Source organism: Rhodamnia argentea, chromosome 10 (genome assembly GCF_020921035.1).
Source record: "Rhodamnia argentea isolate NSW1041297 chromosome 10, ASM2092103v1, whole genome shotgun sequence".
NCBI lineage: Eukaryota > Viridiplantae > Streptophyta > Magnoliopsida > Myrtales > Myrtaceae > Rhodamnia > Rhodamnia argentea.
In genome coordinates, this window is record NC_063159.1 from 12108736 (window position 1) to 12128886 (window position 20151).

General features: G+C 40.7%; 4 protein-coding genes across 5 annotated transcripts; 2 read left to right on the top strand and 2 right to left on the bottom strand.

Moving 5' to 3' along the window:
* Positions 1 to 414: 414 nt before the first annotated feature.
* On the bottom strand, positions 415 to 5160 carry LOC115753911. 2 transcript variants are annotated; one of them, XM_048271695.1, is made up of 10 exons: positions 4879 to 5160; positions 3857 to 4035; positions 3703 to 3767; positions 3077 to 3117; positions 2876 to 2964; positions 2687 to 2800; positions 2429 to 2506; positions 1968 to 2033; positions 1536 to 1616; positions 415 to 707 (listed from the first exon to the last, which is right to left on the bottom strand). In XM_048271695.1, exons 1-10 carry the CDS (start codon positions 5030 to 5032, stop codon positions 600 to 602), a joined length of 975 nt encoding a protein of 324 aa, XP_048127652.1. In that variant the 5' UTR covers positions 5033 to 5160; the 3' UTR covers positions 415 to 599. The 2 variants fall into 2 exon arrangements, with proteins under 2 accessions (XP_048127652.1, XP_030548626.1); XM_030692766.2 differs by having other exon boundaries at positions 3857 to 4023; positions 4879 to 5157.
* A 6426-nt stretch (positions 5161 to 11586) lies between these two features.
* On the top strand, positions 11587 to 12499 carry LOC115753906 (casparian strip membrane protein 1-like). Its single transcript, XM_030692758.2, has 3 exons — positions 11587 to 11903; positions 12016 to 12139; positions 12263 to 12499. The coding sequence occupies exons 1-3, from the start codon at positions 11635 to 11637 to the stop codon at positions 12476 to 12478; spliced, it is 609 nt and encodes a 202-aa protein (XP_030548618.1). The 5' UTR covers positions 11587 to 11634; the 3' UTR covers positions 12479 to 12499.
* A 496-nt stretch (positions 12500 to 12995) lies between these two features.
* On the top strand, positions 12996 to 18314 carry LOC115753903 (mRNA-decapping enzyme-like protein). The gene is made up of 8 exons (XM_030692755.2): positions 12996 to 13398; positions 13695 to 13735; positions 13828 to 13877; positions 14143 to 14287; positions 15434 to 15487; positions 15929 to 16052; positions 16896 to 17369; positions 18021 to 18314. Exons 1-8 carry the CDS (start codon positions 13240 to 13242, stop codon positions 18075 to 18077), a joined length of 1104 nt encoding a protein of 367 aa, XP_030548615.2. The 5' UTR covers positions 12996 to 13239; the 3' UTR covers positions 18078 to 18314.
* A 279-nt stretch (positions 18315 to 18593) lies between these two features.
* LOC115753893 (probable F-box protein At2g36090) lies at positions 18594 to 19949 on the bottom strand. The gene has a single exon (XM_030692745.2). The coding sequence runs from the start codon at positions 19832 to 19834 to the stop codon at positions 18800 to 18802; it is 1035 nt and encodes a 344-aa protein (XP_030548605.1). The 5' UTR covers positions 19835 to 19949; the 3' UTR covers positions 18594 to 18799.
* Between the last annotated feature and the right edge of the window lie 202 nt (positions 19950 to 20151).

Below are 20151 nucleotides of genomic sequence, written 5' to 3' on the forward strand. Positions count from 1 at the left end.
AATTAAAAAATATTAAACTATTAGGTCACCAGTCGGCCGGCATCCACGTTAGCGCCAACCAGCCAAAATTCACCGAATGGATTGAATTGGCACAATTACAAAAAGTTTAGGACGGAATCAGTAAAAAAAAAAATTAAAACTGAATTGGCACAATTGCAATAGGTTTATGACTTTTTTGGTAATTTTCCTAATCTTTTACCTTCACCTATAAACGCACGCCTCGGGTCTCGATGATAGTATCCTGGAAAGTAACCAATATATACCTACGAAACATGCAGGAATCGCTCTTTCTCAAGGGACGCGCGAAGGAGTGAAGGCGAGAGAGTGAAGGCGAGAGAATCACGATAGAGGAATGAAGAAGTTGCGACTGTGAAGAAAGTAACATTTGTCTTCGTGGTGGCTACAACGGACTCCTCTTAAAAGCAAGATGCACTCATGATCCATGGTAAGGAATTGGTAATATGAAATCATTGTGAATCAACGTCCTTTCAGTATAATCCTCGGAAATGTTCGAAAGATCAGTATTCAAGAGCTTTCAAGCCAGAGAGCTACATATCCAGTGTTGTATTGTTTACTTCTAGTGTGGCAGATAAAACACCCTAAGCTCCGGTGCAACCGAGCTGGAACCTCCGGACTTTCATCCTTCCATCCACTGCTAAAGCCAAGACATCATACTCCTCAACATACCAGAGCTCAGACACCAATGCCTGCACGGTCTCAGGACAGAGATGAAACAAACTGTCAGCAAACAAATGATCCAGTGAAAAGAGGAACCGAAATATCGATTGACATTAAGACGGACTTCCACCACGAGATTTAGAATAGATATTCATAATGATGCGGACAACATGCCCAAGATCTTATGCAATCTAATCTTACTCCAAATTGGTGAAATAAAACTGCAACCAGTGTCAGTCATGAAGTTGCAACCATAGATTACAACAGGAAATGATCTGTACATTGATAGATAAATAATATAAACATTATTTTCATCTCACAACACGAGGCTAGGGAAGTGCCGAGTCCTCTCATTTAGTACAGACAAGTACGAAATTTTCTTTGGCAATAGAACTTCATTCTGATGATTCAGGGAAAGGTTTTACTGATATGCAAAAGTTCGCTCCACTCATACTGTGAATTCACAAACTACTTCACATCCCGAAAGTGTTGTCAGGAATGAATGAGAGAAAGGAAAGTGTCTGTCTCACGCAAATTGTCTCCCATTTTCTTCCATCACAAAGAGAACTCGGTGGCCCCATTGCTTTAGAATACAGTTTCCTTCATGCACATGCTCTTCTAAAGGCCCAGATTGCAAAACATGATCAAATGAGGGGTGTTGCAGGTTGTTTCTTATTTTGAATGGCAGTTTCTGGGACTATCTCATGTGACTTTCACAGTACATTTGTCCAAATGAGAGCCACCAAGCACATGAGACGCTTGCAAGCAATATTCCACCCAAACAGATAACAAATATAAAATATTATTTAATCACAGAGATATAGTATAAAAGTTCCTCATAAAGAAGAAAAACCAACCTCAGATCCTCGAAGTTTCTTATTTAATTGTGCAACTAGCTCATGGAAGAATTGCAGCTGATCTGAATTTGTACTCAAGTCCTGAAGGAGTATGACATGAAAATGAGCCCAGTGCAGACTGCAACAACAAAAGCTAAATATTCTCACAAGAATCTACATGCACTTTCCATAGCCTCGAATGGTGTCAAATTCCTTCATACTACGGAAGAATCTAACTGAAGCCATTGCTCACAAATTCAATGCATTTGCATCATTATGATGTCACTGATAGAGACAGCAGTACTACTCTTCATATCAAAGGGAGCCTCATCTCCTTGTTTACTGCCTTTTTTTTCTTTTTTTGTTCATTCTCTTTTTCAGTTCCCCTTTAGGACCAATGAATGTGAATTAACCAGCAACTTAGCATACATAGTGTATACGTGAAATTATTACCTTGGGAGTGGCTTTAGGAGGACCCAAGAGCCTCGCAAAGGATGTGTGGAGAATAGCAGCATCATACTGCACATTGAAATTGATAAATTACTGGAAACTTAGGACATTTGTAGATAGATGTATGGCAAAAGAACAAAGCTTCCATGACAAAATAAAGGGTGGCCAGGTACTTTTGTCGTACCATTAAGCATTAAAATCATATGTTTAGAGTCACTCTGCCCTCCTAAATCGAGAAATATAATTTATATCATACAGATAGAGGAGAATAACCGAGTCACCATAGGATCATTCTCATGTAGCTGTGATTATAAGCAGAACTTCAGTACCTACATACTCAACCCCAGCTGTTTGCTCATGCCATTTAGACACAAAGACAGTGATATTTCCCATTCTATCATACGGTCGTACCCTAGACCTCCTTCATACCACAGGTTGAACGAGAGGGAATCATCTCTACTTACAAGTTGCTTTTCTGGCGCATGCGGAAGTGCAGTTCTCAACTTTGCACGAATGGAGATAGGATCTGTCCCTGAGATAACCTGGACATATACTAAGCATCATCATCAATCAAAGCAACTGTGCAAATAAGTCATGAAAGATCATCAGTGCTTATCAGAAAACCATGGAGAGTTTTCAAAGATTTTGAGAAGCATTTAAACAATAGCGATTACTTGTGCAGGAGAGAGGAGAGCTCTTGAATATTGAGACTCAAAAGATACCTGCCAGCAACCGAGAAGCACACCAGTAGAAGTCAAAACCACCCTATCCAAGACAATCTTCAAAGGGCATACAGTATCTGCAACTGCCCTCACAGCAGTAGCTTCAGCTTCAATCTGTTTAAACAAAAATCAGTACCAAATCCAAGCAGAATGTACGTTAAGAATCAAATCCCATAAAGCATAGATTACCTCATCTTCAGAGGCTGGAACAGGAGAAATATGATGAGAGGCATGGAACATGCTAAAATGATACAAACTAGAGTTCTGAAACCAGATTGCTAACAAAGATTCCCGTTAGCTTTCCAATAAAAATGAATAGACTTACTAATCAAGAAGAATTCAAACAACAAACTGCTAGAAAAGAAATTGAATAGAAAAAAAAGAGCTTACCTTTATCAAAATATGGTTCAAATAATTCCCGTACAGAATCCCTGCAATTAGTTATGCATAAGATTTAGATCAAGCATCAGTTCCATGTAGAATTACAAGTTATAGAAAGAAACAAAATGGGAGGAATTATTTATCATCCTAAGATGATCTCTGCTGGGAGTAGGTGATTGGGCAAAAGAAAAGAAGAGTAAGATTAACTACTGCCAAGGGGACAAATTACATCTAAATGACATCTTTGTAGATTTTGTTACATGCAATGAAGTGTCAGTCCTGTCAAATACTTTTTAATAAAGTCAGATATGATTTCCACCATTCTCCGAAATACATATCAGAGAGTTGCCAGTGATAGCTACTTAGCTAGAGGGACAGATAATGGAAGAGATTTCAATTACTTCTTAGACGTAACTGACCAAGCAGACTCAAGATACAGCACACAGTACTGGCCATTAGCAAGATCTACACCAAAATGTCAAGTATACAATTATCAAAGCTCGATAAGCTACAATTGACTCAGAAGAACATGGCCCATCAATTTTGTGGTGACAGCCATGATTCTAGCAATAAACTAGCCAAGAAAACCATAAAGCAAATGAAATAGTATCAAGCATAGTGTTGAGCTCCCTTACGATATGGGTTTCGAGTATTTTGGGTTTAAGTACAATATATTTGCTCGGACAGGAGGTTTTGCAACCTGGACAAATAAGCAGTGTCATTGTCATGATACATAAAAGTAGGAAATAACTATGTCATCCATAAAAGATAAATCGTCAGGGAGGTTACCTTAGGTACAGGTTTCACAGCTCCATCCACCAAAGTGAATAGTTCAGATAGGGACAATGACTGGGAGGTCTCCCCGTGTTTAAGAAACACTGCCCCATGCTCATCCAAGTCTTTTGCCATTTGATCATACAATCTAAACCTCCGTTCTGTGTTAGAAATTGGGATATCTGTTGCAATCCCTTCGAAATCAAGACATTTTCACAAAAGTCCATCTCTAAACCATAAAGGGGCACACGACCTTGAAAACCCCATGAAAGGGCACATACAAACGAATGACATGAACACTTCGAAAGCGGATGTTCTAATATCATGATGCTAGAAGTTTCAAAATGGAGCTTTAGAAATGGTGCAAGGAAGTTTGTTAAGCTGAGAAACCACTGGCTAGACTTGACAATGAGGCTACGAGTCTCACGTAGGCAAATGAGCATTTAAACAAGTGGGTAATAACCACTATAACTAAAAATTTGCCACATAACTGACTATAATTTTCGTACCTGTATTAGTATATCTAGCATTTTTCACACAATGAAGCCTGAGACCAAACCGTTAACTGAGCAGCCTACCAAACAAAAAGTACCAACACAATTCATCTTACAAAGGTGAGCTTTGGGTTTCTACCACTGTCTCATTGAACTCCAATGCAAAGAAATCTTGCCTGGAAACAGGAACCCACTACATTGCACCAATTACACCTTCTTGGTACATGAATTCGTTCCCTTCCACCACTTGTCTCTGTCTATTTAGCTACAGCAAACATCTTACTCCACACTCAAGCTAATCTATCCTTACATCAATTCTTTCTCTAAAGAAAGCCAAAAATTGGGGTTAGCTTTGTTCAATCGGTAAAGCTGATTTCTCCACAAGATCGTCGGGAAAATTAACGGAGGAATTCATATCTCCCATGTCGCAATTCCATCTGTCTCGTGCTTGCAACTTTTTTTTTTTCCTATCCCCGCAGCAGATCAAAAATAGCAGTTGTGGACAGTTCAACGAGAGAATATAAACAAGTCAAGAAACCCCACCTGACGAACGACCGGAGGACGGAGTGGGTACGGGACTCCGCATAGAATTGTGCAACGCCATGCGAAAAAGAAAGTGAAACAACGCGAAGCAGAGCACCCAGATGAGCGCGGCTTTCACTCTTGAATGGTTCCACCCAGTCCAGATCCTAGGCATCACGATTTCCTTCGACGTCGGAACACATTTACATCACGGCAAGATGATCTGTGGACGATTATGCCCCGGTGTTCATTCGCGAAATGCTCTCTTGCTTGATCCGGTCGTCTGGAAGAAAGGGAAAAGGGCAGGAAGTGTCATCAATCGTCACCCCACCTTGACTCCATTTTCCTGAAAAGGATTATATTTAGAGGATGCGTTTTATCAAAGTTCTAAAACTCGCCAGTATAATCAAAACTTTTAAAAAAATATAATCAAGTTTTAAAATTTATTGAATTGATGTAATCGAGTATTTTTATTAACTCCATTTAATTTGGCTAACGAAAATTACTAATGTGGCTATTATTTAATATTTTCTCTCAGAGATTTTTTTTTTTTTGACAATTTTTCTCTCGGAGATGACATGGCTAAAACGATAGTGATTTTGGTTTAAATTTAATTGTTAATATAATTTTTATTTAAATTGAAAGCCCTCGCCTCCTGGTTCTAGCTTCTTCCTCTTTTCTTTTTCTAAATTTTAACATATTTTGTAATTTAATTTAAGTAAAAATTATATTATAAAGTGTATTTGGACTAAGACGAAATTGTTCAACCTTAAATTTCATATTTTAGTCATGCCATTGCCACGTAGAAGAGAGGAAATATCATAAAAAAAAGCTACGTCAGCATTTTTAGTTAGCCAAGTTGGATGAAATTAACGAAAAGACTCTATTATACTAATTTGACAAGTTTTAAGAGTTGATTACACTTTTTGCTAATTTTAGGATTAAATTGTACTTTCGTGATAAATTTTAAGGTTTTCGGCGTACATACACCTTGTAATGAAATTACTTATGTTGACAGCAAAATAAATAATATACATTGAACAGGCTTTCTTAAATTTATTGATGTGTACAGCCAAAACAGATTTCTTGTATATAAGTCAGATTTTATGTATTTGATCCGAATCAAATAGATATAATTACAATTAATCATTAAGCCATGAGCTTTATGAAACATATCATTATCAATGCCAACAAAATGCCTTTTTTTTTCCCAAATAAAAAGAAATACAAAAAAAAAGCTTCAGAAAGAATTTACCACAAAATAAGTACATAATTATCAAGAATATTTTTCGGGCTTACAAGTGATTATCTTTTATAGACATAAGAGTTATTTACTCATACCTAGTTAAAATTTCAAAACATAATTTAGTCGCCCCGGCAAGGTCCACCTTGTTGGCCGTTACCTCGGCCAAAGAATCGGCCGGAGGAAGAAGGGGAAGAAAAAAGAAAAAAAACATGAAAAAATATAAGAAAAAAATGAAAAATAAAATAAAATATTTATTAAAATACTAAAATATTATATCACCGAGCCGCTGGTGTCCACGTCGGCGTCGGCTTGCCAAAATTGGTTAGATGGACTGAATTGATATAATTGAAAAAGATTTATGACTGAATTGATAAAAAAAAAGTTTATGATTGAATTGGCACTATTACAATAGATTTAAATTTTTTTTTTGTAATTTTCCCAATACAAAGAAGAAAAGACATGCACCTAGAAAAGTAAAACTCACATGACAATTCACTTATTATTTTCTAGAGAGAATTCCAAATAAGGGCCTAAAGTGCTCTTATTATCTTGAGGGATAAGTGCATTAGAAGTCCTAAAACTTATTGCGAAAATGCAATTGGGATTTTCAATAAGTGCAATCAAATTTTAAAATTTGTCAAATCGATGTAATCGAGTTTTTCCGTTAATACAATTAATTTATCTAATAGAAAATACTAACGCGGCTTTTTCAAATTAATTTATTTCTCTTGCATGAAATTTTTTATTATTTTATTTTTAAAATTTTATTAAAATTAAATTAAAAAACCAAGAAAAGGCTAATATTTAATTTTAAAAAGCTAAAACTTAAAAAGAAAAGAAAAGGAGGGGCGGCAATCCGGAGTTCGTGCCCATGCTTGGGTTTAAGGATTTGGGTCGGATCTCTATGTCAGTCTGTAGCTTTCATGCGTGTCTTTCTAGACTGGAGAAAGATTAATATTTGCGTCGTAGATGCCAAAATTAGACACTCGTGTTTGATACTTGAAAAAGAAAACATGTCATGTCATGACAAATGAGTAACATTCTATCTCTTAAGATACAGCACACGATCACAACGAAGTAAAGCATAAAAAAGCGAGAAAAAAAATCAATATAAGAGATTTTATCTTGGTTCACCCTTAAACTAGACTGCGTCCAGCAAATGATTCTCCTATAATTGGCACATAACTTTCATTACTTAATTACAAACGGAAAAGAGAATATATAGCAAAAGCTATTCATGGACCCAAACTTAAACTACCAATAAAAAAATGTGAGCTCACACTATAAAAGTTATCTGGTGTCTAGGGGTGTTGCTTGACCCTGCCAAGGCGAATCCCTTGGACCCGATCTGTACACCGAGGAGCGGAATCCCATGCTTTCCTGTTGTTGGGGAGTATGAACCACGTCACAATACTATTATCAACCAATTCAACAATCCGCAATCAATATCTATTGAATCAAGTACACCATAACTTTCGACCTAAAAAAAATAAGTACACCATAACTAAACTTCTGTAACTAATTCTCATCCAAATCTGCGCTCTTTTTCTAGAATCCCTTTTTAGAAGATATTCCAGATGAAGGCGGTTTTGGGCCAAATCTGCACTCTCTTTTTGGTCCATTTTGTTTATCATTTCAATACACTATGTTATGACTTTGTTACGAAAGAAATGGATGTTTGAATGTTCATATACGGAAGTTTGGTTTGCTCTTTTTAAATGTTTGATCTTCATTTTGGAATTTCTAATTATCTCATGTTATTGTTGTGTTTATGTTAAGTTAATGTATCGGGATGACATGTCAATGCAAGTGGAGGGATATGATGGACGAGTCCGATCACGGAATTGGAATCTGTTGAGCCATGAAAGTGAAGAAGAGCCATTGGCGAGTGCGACAAACAAAGTCAAACAAAATACCTAGTTCTCGTTTTCCTTCTCATAAGAAGGAATATACATCTGAAAGAGAAACTAAATGACTAGAAAAAAAAAAACAGTGCTTACTCTAACAAAAGCTGCTTGAAAGAGATGATGATTCACATATGAGAGAAAATTTCATCATCATTACAGTTTCATGTGTAGTATGCATGTGTACAGTTCTTGATGTCGAAAATGGCGTGCCCAAAACTTACTTCATGGTAAGCACAGTACTCTGGTTGTGGCTCCGCTGCTCCACACAAAATCATACCTTCAGTTTTCTCAAGCTTAAAATGCAGGAAAATAAACTTTGGATTGGGAAAAATAATGTGTTTCATTCTATTACTTATTTGCTATGTCTTCTAGGTTTCCTCCATCGCATCCGAATCAGATAAGGGAGTAGCCAAACCATTTGTAATGTTGTTTGATATGCATCTGTGTGGATAGACAATGTGTCGTATTTCAAGAAACCACAAAGTAAGATCATTACTTTATGCAAATATGCAGTGAAACTTACGGTTCTTTTGTAAGCATGCAGCGATCGGCAAACACAGCATCAATTTGTGCTCAAGAAATCATGGTTCGAAAACTACTCTTATGGGTTCTCCTTCCCTATGGTGGTAATTGTAGTTATTGTACAATGGAGTGTGCATGAGACCAATCAGCCGTGGCGTCTTGCTCTAGATAAGAGGTGCGAGTACGCACAAATAAACTCACCTAAGTGATATTCAAAATCAAATAGTTACAACGTTAAATGGTTGGGAGAATTAGAAACAGTAAAGATGTCTTCTTTACCTTAAGGTTCAGCGACTTCTATTAAAAAGCTTATAATTTCAGGGCAACAATCACCATAGTAAATGATGTATACGCGAATATGTCTTCTTTCGAATGCTTCTTGTTCTGGATCTTTTCGCTCCGATAGTGCACTCTACTGCAGTTGGGTTCATCGGATGTCACCCCGTGACTTACCAACACGATCTCCTTGTGTAATGTGAATTTAAAACACATTGTTCGAAGCAAAGTTAAACGTAATAACCGAAAATGTGGCCGTTTTTTCCTTTTATTAAGAGGACAAGCGGAAAATTGAAATCGCATATTTAATCCAAGAGGCGTAGCAAAGATATCACTTCAAAAGCATGGCCACATATCGCCAAATTTTCCTAACAAAAAGGCTCATCGCTCCTCCATCACAAAACACAGCGAAAATCGATACACATGCAAGAGCAACCGAGCACTTGAGTCTTGAGCACTTGAGTCTTTACCTCTTAGTCGAGACTCAAGTGCTCTTATTAATGTTATAGGTTCTGCTGAATATAGCGAGAATACTCTGAATTTTGAATTCGGGGAGATTTAATTCACCTGAATTTGATCGGGTAGAAATCGGATCGTATTCAAATAGTGATGTTTGAAAATTTGGACTTGAATAGAAACTACTCTTAAAACTATCGTTAATGGAATTTCTTAATCTGTGATTACCTTTTGTAATGCTGTGTATATGTGTAGAAGATTGACAAGGGGCAAGGTGCAAGGTAAGACAGTTCAAGTGCATAGGAAAATTTTGATCGGACAAGAATAGTTTAATTAGTTTATAAAACGGTATTACTAGATATAGTTGGAGGAGTGACAGAGGAGTTATATAAATTATATTTTAATTTATACTCCCCACACTTTCAATATGAATGAGCATTAAGCCTATTTATAGAGGATTCCACAGCCACATATGTATCTAGAATTTTCTACAAATGTCTAATACAAAAATATCTTGTCCATGCTAGAAAATTCTAGACTTCACTAGCAAATGCCTATCCTAGAAGTTTCTAGAAATATCACCACAAATTACAATATCATCACATATTCAATAAACACAATAACACGCATCATATTGCCTACTGTCTCGAATAAATGAAACACACTCATTCTTGCTTTGGAGCTCAACCTCATCCTATTGAAGAACCACACAGAATCGGATTCCACGGCATATCCATCCAGATTTCTATGCCAATTATAATATGCATGCGTTCTACTCTTAATATCGAACATCGCATGGCCAAAGCTTGCTTCGCGATACGCCGAGTTTGGCTGGGGTTCTATCATGCTCCATGACAAAAATCATATATTTACATGATCAAACCTCGACCAGAAATAGTCATACATGAATTAGGCTGTGATTTGTGAGGTAATTCATCTTACTTAGTCGCTAAACCTTCAAGGTTGCCTCCGTCGCCAACCGTTATGTACGCTGGAGCTGATTGACCATCGACGGGACGCACAAGTCATTCACAATGTTGTATGTAATGTTGGATACACGTTCCTGTGACATCCATCAATGAGCCAGCGAGTTCTCGCATTCAAACTGGACAAACAAATAATCGATATTGTTGTCGTGTCATCAAAATTTTCTCAAAAACATGGAGGTTCCGTAGAAGTAGCGAAAGGTTTAGGTTGAATTGGTCATATGTAACAGGTTTATGACTTTTTTGGTAGTTTTCTTTTATTATTATTGAAAACGACCATACTAGACTGATATTTGGAAAGCTTGGGATGAGATCGCACAAGAAAAAGTTCAATAACGACATAGAACAATGAAAAAATATATATTTGGAAACCACCGATTTTGCTGCTTATACATTACTAAAATAACCGATTTTAGCTAATCACCCACCAACTTCATTACTTCTTCCACCGAGGAGCTTTTCTATCTTTAAAAATTCTCAATTGCGTCCTTAAAATGGTCAATTTCGATGATGAAAACACTAGCTCAGATATTTGAGTTGGGACGAAATGAGAAATCTCAGTACTTGCCCCGCTGGATTAGGACGGCTGAGGGGACTAGTTGTTCGGTTAGGAGAATATAAACTTTAGTCGAATGTACAAAATTATATCTTTGTCTAATCATCACATGCCAATTTCCTAACTCATGAGTTTTTTTGCCTCCAATAATTGCATGCACCCCCAGGATTTTGTGTGAAGACAATCAAGACCACCCAGATCATGATTATGTTTAGACTTGGAATTATGAAGTCTATCGGGATAAATATACGTTACGCTTACTGAAATCGATAGATCTTATATAATAAAATGATGGGTCTCGAGTGATTTTTTTAAAGTCCGTCAAGCTTTCGGGTCTACATATTGATCAAAGTTCAAGGAAATATAATCCTAAGGTCTCGCCCGGTTGACGAATCGTGCACATAAAAATTCGATCCGTTCACTATATGTCATCGATTGGCTGACTCAAATCTTGAAGTAGAGCAAACTAATCCATGTTGTCAAACCTTTGTTTATACTTAAAAGACCAAAAGGATGTAAATGAATCAAAAAAGCATGTTTCCACTACGGGAGAGGTTAGCACCAACTCCTCTAGTCCTCTTCATAATCAAACTGAATATTCCAGCTCTATCATGTAAATTCCGCAGTATTCATTTCCCTTTTGAGCCAGCACAATTTCTCAGCTCTATAAAAAGCTAAAGTCCCTGTTCATTCTCATATCACTCAAGCTAAGTTTGACCCATTTCTTCTCAGCTCGTTCCGATCATCAACCCTAAGGTTGGGTTTGGGCTCAGACGAAGTTCACTCCAATCCTTTTGTGTCTCCCTGACAGAAGAAAAAGAAGAGAAGATGAAGAGCGGCGACGCCACCACGATCGAGGTCCAGGAGACGAGCGCCGCCTCCAAAGGGAAAGCGCCGCTCATCCCGGCGCCTCTGCCGCCCCCGAGGCCTGAGGGATGGAGGAAAGGGATCGCCATCTTCGACTTCGTCCTGAGGATATGTGCCATTGTGGCCGCTCTCGCCGCCACCGCGGCCATGGGGACGAGCGATGAGACGCTCCCCTTCTTCACTCAGTTCTTTCAGTTCCAAGCCAGCTATGATGACCTCCCTACTTTTCAGTAAGTGAACTCTTTCTCTTACTTTACAATACTCCTCCGTCTCAAAGCACATATGGGTTTATAACTTCACGCACGTTACTTAAAAAGGACAGGGGGTTATTCGTGTATGCAGGTTTTTCGTGATAGCGATGGCCATAGTAGGTGGTTATTTGGTGCTTTCGCTCCCCTTCTCCATTGTCACAATCGTTCGTCCCCGTGCCGTCGGGCCTCGGTTCCTCCTCCTCATCCTCGACACGGTGAGTCTGACCTTGTATGCTCTTCAAAGAAATAGGTTAAAAAACAAAAGGTTCGACAGCTAGCTGACTGACATGATAGAGAGAAGTGAAAATTACGATCTCAGCCGTGGAAACTTTCTGCAGGTGGCTCTCACTCTGGCCACCTCCGCCGGTGCGGCAGCCGCCGCCATCGACTACCTGGCGCACAACGGCAACCCGAACACGAATTGGCTGGCCATCTGCCAGCAGTTTGGCGATTTCTGCCAGAAGGTGAGCGGGGCGGTGGTGGGCTCCTTCATCGTCGTCGTCTTGCTCGTGGTGCTCGTCGTGCTTTCCTCCATGGCTCTTCGAAGGATCTAATAATCGAATAAGCGTACCGTCATGTCGTTTCTTTCTGCTGTGATTATGTGATTCGTGTTTTGTCATCATTTCATATTGGAATCCAAGATTAGTTTTCGAGTAACGTACGAGGTGATTTGTCATGTGGGTGCAACTCAAATTGTATACGAAGTAAAGATATTCTAAGTGGATGGAGTGGTGTTGATTGGGAAACTTCAGGTTGGCTAATGTAATGTTTCAGCTACATGTGTTGGCGAATTCTTTGTCTATGGCTACGTTATCAATTTCTTCATCCAGAGCCCACCAACTCGTTGCGGAAGGTTTTTTATTTTTTTGGTCAAAAGACTCGTTGTGGAGTTTAAAGGCTGACTTCCTTGCAGTGGTCGAAAGTCTAAATTTAACGGTTCGGGCCTCCACTGTCCCTCGTAACCCGACCCGCTTAAAAAGTCTACTTTGAACCGGACCGGACCACTCGGCTTGAAGGGGAGCAACACACCGGAGTCCATTTCGAGCGGTTCGGTGATGTGATGGGACCGACGTCCGTGCATATTTTGCAACGGCCAGCAGTAGCGCAACCCTCCCAAGGAAGGCCAGTTCGGTGCCCGTCTACTTCTGAAGCAAGCAGTCTCAGCTCCACTCTCGCTCTCAAATTCTTCTCCCCCACGCCGACCCCCGCTCTCGAATTTCGCTGTCTCTGAGCTCGCCGGTTCAAACGCGGAGGGAAGATTCTTTTGGCTGATCTTCTTCTTCGCTGGGGCTTCCTCGTTTCGCCGGACGGAGAAATGTCTCAGCCCGGAAAATTGACGCCGAATCTGGACCAGAACAGCACGAAGGTGCTCAACCTCACCGTCCTGCAGCGACTCGATCCGAGCATCGAAGAGATTCTGATCACCTCCGCTCACGTCACTCTCTACGAGTTCAACATCGAGAGCAACCAATGGGTTAGTTTTCGGTGTTGCTGCGTATGCGAACGGAGTAGTTGTCAGAGAGTCAACGATTTGTCGCCCTCTGGCTAACTCTAATGATTCTCGGTGATTCTTTATAGTGCTCACTTTAGGTGATTTCCCTTTTTGCGGAATTCGCGTTAAATTGGAAAAAAAAAATGCTGTCAATTAGATTGTGGTTTACTTCGGATTCTGATGAACCCGGGGAAGGTTTTCGCGACAGTCGTTGTTTTCTCTCTATTTCTGGCTGTTTGTTACATTGAGAATGAGAAAGTTGTATGGGGTGATTGCAGAGTCGCAAGGATGTTGAAGGATCTTTGTTTGTCGTCAAGAGGTAGTTGTTGTCTTAAAAACCGTGTTCTTCCGCTTCAGGAAAAAGTTACTTGAGATGTGTTTGACAATCTCCATCGGTGACATTTTGTATAGGAATACTCAGCCACGGTTTCAGTTCATTGTGCTGAATAGGCGATGCGCAGGTTAGCATTCATGGTTTTTCGCCTCATTTTTCCAGGTTTTGGATTATGCCTTACTAGCAAACGAGACTTTTCTCTTGGCATTCTAGTCATCTATTCATGCTTAATACAATTTTGACAGCATATGGTTCGAGGAGACGCAGATTTTGATGCAAATGAGCTATTAGTAGCTTACCTAGTTGGACATAATTGGATGGCCTTTACGTTACAATGTTGATTAGCAAATGAGTGTCCAGTAACGCATTGCACATTATTTTATGATTAGCAGATAATTTGGTAGAGAATCTGCTTGGAGATTTTGAGTATGAAGTTCACGTTCCGTACTTGTTGTATCGTAATGCTGCGCAAGAAGTTAATGGCATTTGGTTCTACAATCCACGTGAATGTGAGGAAGTTGCAAATCTCTTTAGTAGGTAAAGTATCACTTCTTTTTTGTTTCCTGTACCAGTTAAATTTTTGTTGTGATAAAAAAAAATTTGGGATGAAATAGCAAGGCAGATGAGAGGACGGATAATCAGAGTGACGTCCAATAACATTTGTCAGCGAAACAGATGTGGGTTTTAAGGGGAAAGTTACTTTATTGAAATGATCTCATTTAAACTAGGCTGGACCAGCTTATTGGACCAGCTTATTAGACTAGGTTAACGGGATGCCAGCCTCGAGATTAATATAGCATGTGAAACTGGGGTGAGAACTCATACCAGTTTGGCCATCTGTTGCACACTATCAAGCCTCTTCTGTTAATTTTGGCCACATGGTGAGGCTATTCTGTCCTGGATGTTTATTTTAAGACCTATTTTAGCTATTAGCACCGGATTCTGAAAGGGTTTCCGGGCAAGCCACGCCACTAACAGACTTAGTTTGCTTTCATCTAGACAGTGAATTGCTGCGAAGGACTTAAAATTTTAGGAGGGAAACACAGTTTGACTTTGGTTTTACCTTAGACAAGCAGTTACTTTTTTATTAAGCAATTACTGCTACGTGAGTTAACCTGTGCTTGTAGTAGGACAAACAATTTTTTCTCTAAATTAGGCATGGACATTAATTGGGGAACGTATTTCTAATATTTCCACACCAGCAAAAGATTGAATATGTTCCAGAATTGCCCGCACAAGAACTCATGAACCATGTATTGCAAAAGCTTTGTGCTGGTGGCTTATATGGATTTTTACCATTTCAATTTTACATGCAAGGCAAGTAAAAAAGCACGTATCACTCTGCTGTTAAACTAATTAGTTGCTCATTGATTTTTTGGATGGCCTCTATATATCTATAGTGTTCAAAATTCATGAGTTATTGTTGTGATTCGGTAATATCGCATACTTTCCAACCTGGATTTGAAATGGCAAGTCAAGACTGGCTAATAACGTGAAAAGCTGTCGATCTAGTGGGGTTTTCATGTGGAGTTGTCTTGAAAATTTAATGTCACTATTTGTCGTTTGGCGGAGCTTTTCTAATATGGAATGATCGTCTTGGTATTGTTTAGTTTGGATAAGCGGCATTGGAACACTGCTATTTTACAGGAAGGACATACCTTTAACATTTTTTACTTTTCCCAGGATACTCAGTGCATATTCAAAGGTGCCCTCAAAACCAAAGTCTTCAACCAAAAGGTAATGCTGATTCAGGCTTTTGAAGTAAAATAAATGTTAGATGAACGTCTGTGCCTGTAAGTTATTGTCTACACCGATTCATAGTTATTCTAAGGAAACCAGAGTTCATATCTTGTTGGAAAAACTGCAGGCGCCTCATGCAAAACATTATGGAAGTTAGAGTAAGTTCAGGCTGCCTGAGAAATACGCTTGTTGTATTTAATGGGAATCACAGATTAGACTGACCAACTGTAAAGCTAGGAAAAAGTTGTGATGATAAACTCTCCAGATGTCTTTTCTTACAAGTTCTCTTTAGATGTTGTGTATCTATTTCTTTGTGAAGGCTTGAATTGGCCGTTGGGACAAGATAAAAGTTGACATTAATTTGTCTCTAATATGATATCTAGTGTTTTTGTTGTTCGTTATTTTTATTTTTTTGTCAATTGTGGACACATGGATCAGTGAATTTGAGGAACTTGAAGGAGTTTCAAGCATATCTGTCATGGAAACACTGCTAGAGCCATCGCCAAATGCTCCTGCAATTAATTCTCCTGAAGATTCAACAGCATTTATGAACTTCTTTAATGTACGGTCCTTAATTTATGATTTCCATATTGATTCTACTCAAGCATATTAACATGTTACTGACGCTTATGCATGTTGTCTTGCATTTTTAAACAAAGAAATTTGTCTCTTATATGCTCTCTCCTTCAAACCTGCAAATTTTTGTATATATACCTATAGTTATTGAGCTTGACCATTTGAGAACTGCCGATGTCCTATAGTGAGTTAGATATGATGAATTTTTTCTTCTGGTGGTCCTATCATTCATGACTTAACATTGATTATGTTGTATTGAAAGTTTGAGCATGGTGCTTTCATCAGTTTGAAGCTCATTTATAGGTTGGCCAAAAGCTTTTTAGTGACTGTTTGGTTTGGCTTTTGGATTATGACACTCGGCCTTTTACTGGTACCTTTGGATGTTACATGGGTGACTTCTTTCACACGAAACGCCCAACATCTTTAAAAAGGAAAGAACATAAAAAAATTCAAAATCATCTAAAATTCTCTTTTATGCTTAAGAAAAGGTCACCCGTACAAATTCATAATCTTTTTTATGCATTAGTAGAGTAATTTTCGTTTGTTTTGACAGGAAATTCGAATGTTTCTCATTAAAAGGCTTAAGCCCATCCAATCATTCTTTTACAATTCTGACAAGGCTCTCTTTTCTTCAATAACAAACATGAAGAAAATTTTTGTGAAGCTTTTTGATTGCTTCCCTCTAGGTAGTTGCAATTATCTTATCAGACTGCAAATGCTGTATGAATGCCAGCCCTCTTTCACTTTTGCAGAATGTTAGTGTCAGTTTTTACTACTATACTATTCTATCTATTGGCGGCTGATATATTTCTCCCTTATCCTGATTCAGATGGCTTTGAATATTGGAAAGCATGCTGACCCGGCGAAGTCTATGCAGCACAATCATTCTGCTGCAACTGTGCCTTTATCTCCCCTTGTACCCTCTGTTGCTTCATCTCCTGCACCAAATCCTGACATGCTAAATCTCTCTCTTTCATCTTCCTATTATCCGATAGGTCGGAATGATTCTTCTGATCTCACCAGTAGCAGCGACCGAATTAGCCGTCTAATTAAGCCTTCTTCCTTTTTATCGGCCCCATCTTCCTCATCTGCACTGTTGATGCCTCCAATCTCTCCTTCAAATCCTACCGCCGCTTCCCTTCGTCCTCCCCTGAATTTGCAACACCCACATGGAACTCCACTGTTTAATCCATTCCCTCCTCCCGCTCCATCAGCATCTCTTACTCCTAGTCCTACTCCTCAGGCTGACAGACCCTTCATCAACAGAGAGAGAGTTCGTGATGCACTTGTTATGCTTGTTCAGGTTAGTTCTATCTTTCCTTGTTCGTTTTTAAGTATTGTTCTTTCTTGGTATTCGTTCTCTACATATGCTTGTTCTGGTACTAGCATTTTTTCCCCTGGTCTTTAAGCAGTCTTTACTTCCTTGGCGGTTGTTCTCTATAGCTCACATTCACCTGTAATATTATAGCACTTTTTCTGGGCTAATGCCAACCCTTTGAAAAGTTTTCTGTAAATTGAGAAAAATAGGTAATGCAGCCTGTTGGTGACAGCAACTGCCAACTCAGAATGTCGCTGGGGACTATTTTGTGAGACACAGATTGACCTCTCTTCTTTACTTTGTTGAATCAGATTCTATAGATGACATTCCTCAGGGTTTGTGCACAAGCAATTGCTCATTCCTGGTATTATATCGTAATACACAGTTATACTTGCCTTCTAGAGCCTCATCTTTGTGTGTCGTCGAATAAGTCTGAAATTGCGTAGCTACTTAAATTGCTAAGCCCATCTACATCTCTGAAGCAAAAGATTGAAAAATGTGGTATCGTAGATACATTATTGTGCATCAGCGCTACTACAGGATGCCTTTTTTTCGCATTGACGTCCACTAGAAAGTATTCGAGCTGTTTTGGGTCTGTGTCCCTGCTAAAAACATGTTGATTTTTTTCTATTCCAGGATGATCAGTTTGTTGACATGTTCTACCAGACATTGCTGAAGGTACACTTCAAGTGAGCGAACAAAAAAGCTGGTCTTCCTCTCAGATCGATGGAATAGGAGAGATCGTGTTTTGTGCATAGCTCTCTTTTGTGTCATCTTATGAAATACAATTTCTGGCAGGCTGTTGTCAATATGTAAATGGTCTTGCTTTCCTACCCGGTCAACCTATGAAACATGGTCCAGCGTTCGTCTTTTGTTCTCTATCGACAATGTAGGATCGTAACGAGAGATGGAGAATGTTTTACCATGAGATGTTCGAACGTCTATTGTGAATATCTAGTTTGTCTGGGGAACGAAGTGGCCGTCCTTGCCTTGCCTTCTTACCGTTTTCTTTTTGCCAAACTCGCCGTGATACAGTTCAGACTAACACTTCAATAGTGTTTCTTACGGTAGGAGCATCCTTGACAAGACAGTGTAGGTCTTCAATCCACATCCTCTCGAAGATGATCATGGGTTGCGGATGACGTCGCCCTATACACTACACTGCATTGTCACTGTCTGCACTCGCAATTTTAGCAAAAGCCCGTCGTCACCTTCATGTCTTCTTTTCGTTCATCGATATCCAAAACAAAAACTTTTAACGTGGATGGATGAGAATTTAGCCAGGAATCAATCATCATCTTCTTTTTTTCTTTTGTTTTCCCTCTAATTTTCTGTATATCGACTTCCATCAAAATATACACGGGAAACAATTTCATAAAAAAAGGAAATGGAAAGAAGTTGATTCTCAGGTTTGATCATCTGCACAGAACGAGCAGCCAGAACAGAGCGACCGCCAAGACCCCGAAGCCCACGAAGAGGAAGTCCAGCGTCCCCTCCGTCCTCAGCTTCCTCTCCTTCCTCTCTCTCTTCCGCCTCTCGAACGCTTCGTGCCTCCTCTTCCTCTCTCTCTCCTCCCTCTCCCTCCTCCCTCTCCTCCCGCCGAACGCCCTCTGCAGAACCCCCAAGCTGTCCCTCCCGCTCAGGTACATCCCGTCCCCGTCCTCCACCTGCAAGCTCACCTCCCTCACCTGCATGCCCCCTCCCTCCCCCGACGACCAACCCCCGCACGTCACCACCACCCCGCACTGCACCGCCTCCGTCGCCGTCCCCCTCTCCCCGGCCTCCACCACCGTCGCGAACCTCGCGTGCAGCTCCCCCGTCAGCCAGTGCCGCTGCACCGACACCGGCGCGTGGCTCGACAGGTCCATCGCCCGCCGGCCCGCCGGGTCGATCAGGACCCAGCTCAGGCGGAGCCCGTCCCCGAGCTCGCGTCGCGCCTGCTCGGCGCCCGGGAAGCGTATCGCCGTCCGGACTGCGTCCTTCGGGTCCAGGACGTCGATCCGGAACGGCGAGCACTGGAACCACCCGGAGTCGGCGTCCGTCTCCACGGCTCTGCTGAAGATGAGGTCGCCACGGTAGCGGATGTCGACGGCGGAGATCAGTTGCGACGGGCGAGGGCCCGTAGCCGTGGGCGGGGACGCGACGGCGGTGAGGAGGGAGTAGGAGTCGGAGAAGAAGGAGCGGGGGCCGTCGGGGAAGGTCGAGATGGCCTGGGAGACGAGCGGCGAGCTGGTGGAGGGCCAGGTGGCGAGGCAGATGTTGGCCCAGAGGTCGCGCTGCGAGGAGAGGGAGTGGAGCTGGGAGGAGGCGCAGGCGGCGGAGGCGAGGGCGGGACCGTCGAGCCTCGTCAAGATGTGGGCTCTCAGGATATCCTCGTGTATGGTCGCGATCGTCGCCGCGGCGGAGGACAGCGGCGGCGGCGGCTCGGCGGAGGGAGCTTCAGAATTCATTTCTCCGACGGTCGCGTGATGCTTCAGAATCTGTGGAGGCGTCTGGGGTCTGGAGCCGATACCTTATATCGGATTCAGGTGAAAATCGAATCGTTCTCTCGATTCCTAAAATACCCTCCCCCTTTCCACATAATTTACGGCTTGCCCTACCGAACCGACACTGCCAGAGCGGGGTAATTTTGGAATTTCAGGAGACGGAAGAGCAGTAGATAAATCTTTGGGGAGTGGTCGTCGAAGGGCTTTGGGAGGTGAGTCAACGAGAGATAAGGAAAGGGGACGACGCACATCATACGGGGCCCCGCCCGCCGGGCGCTATT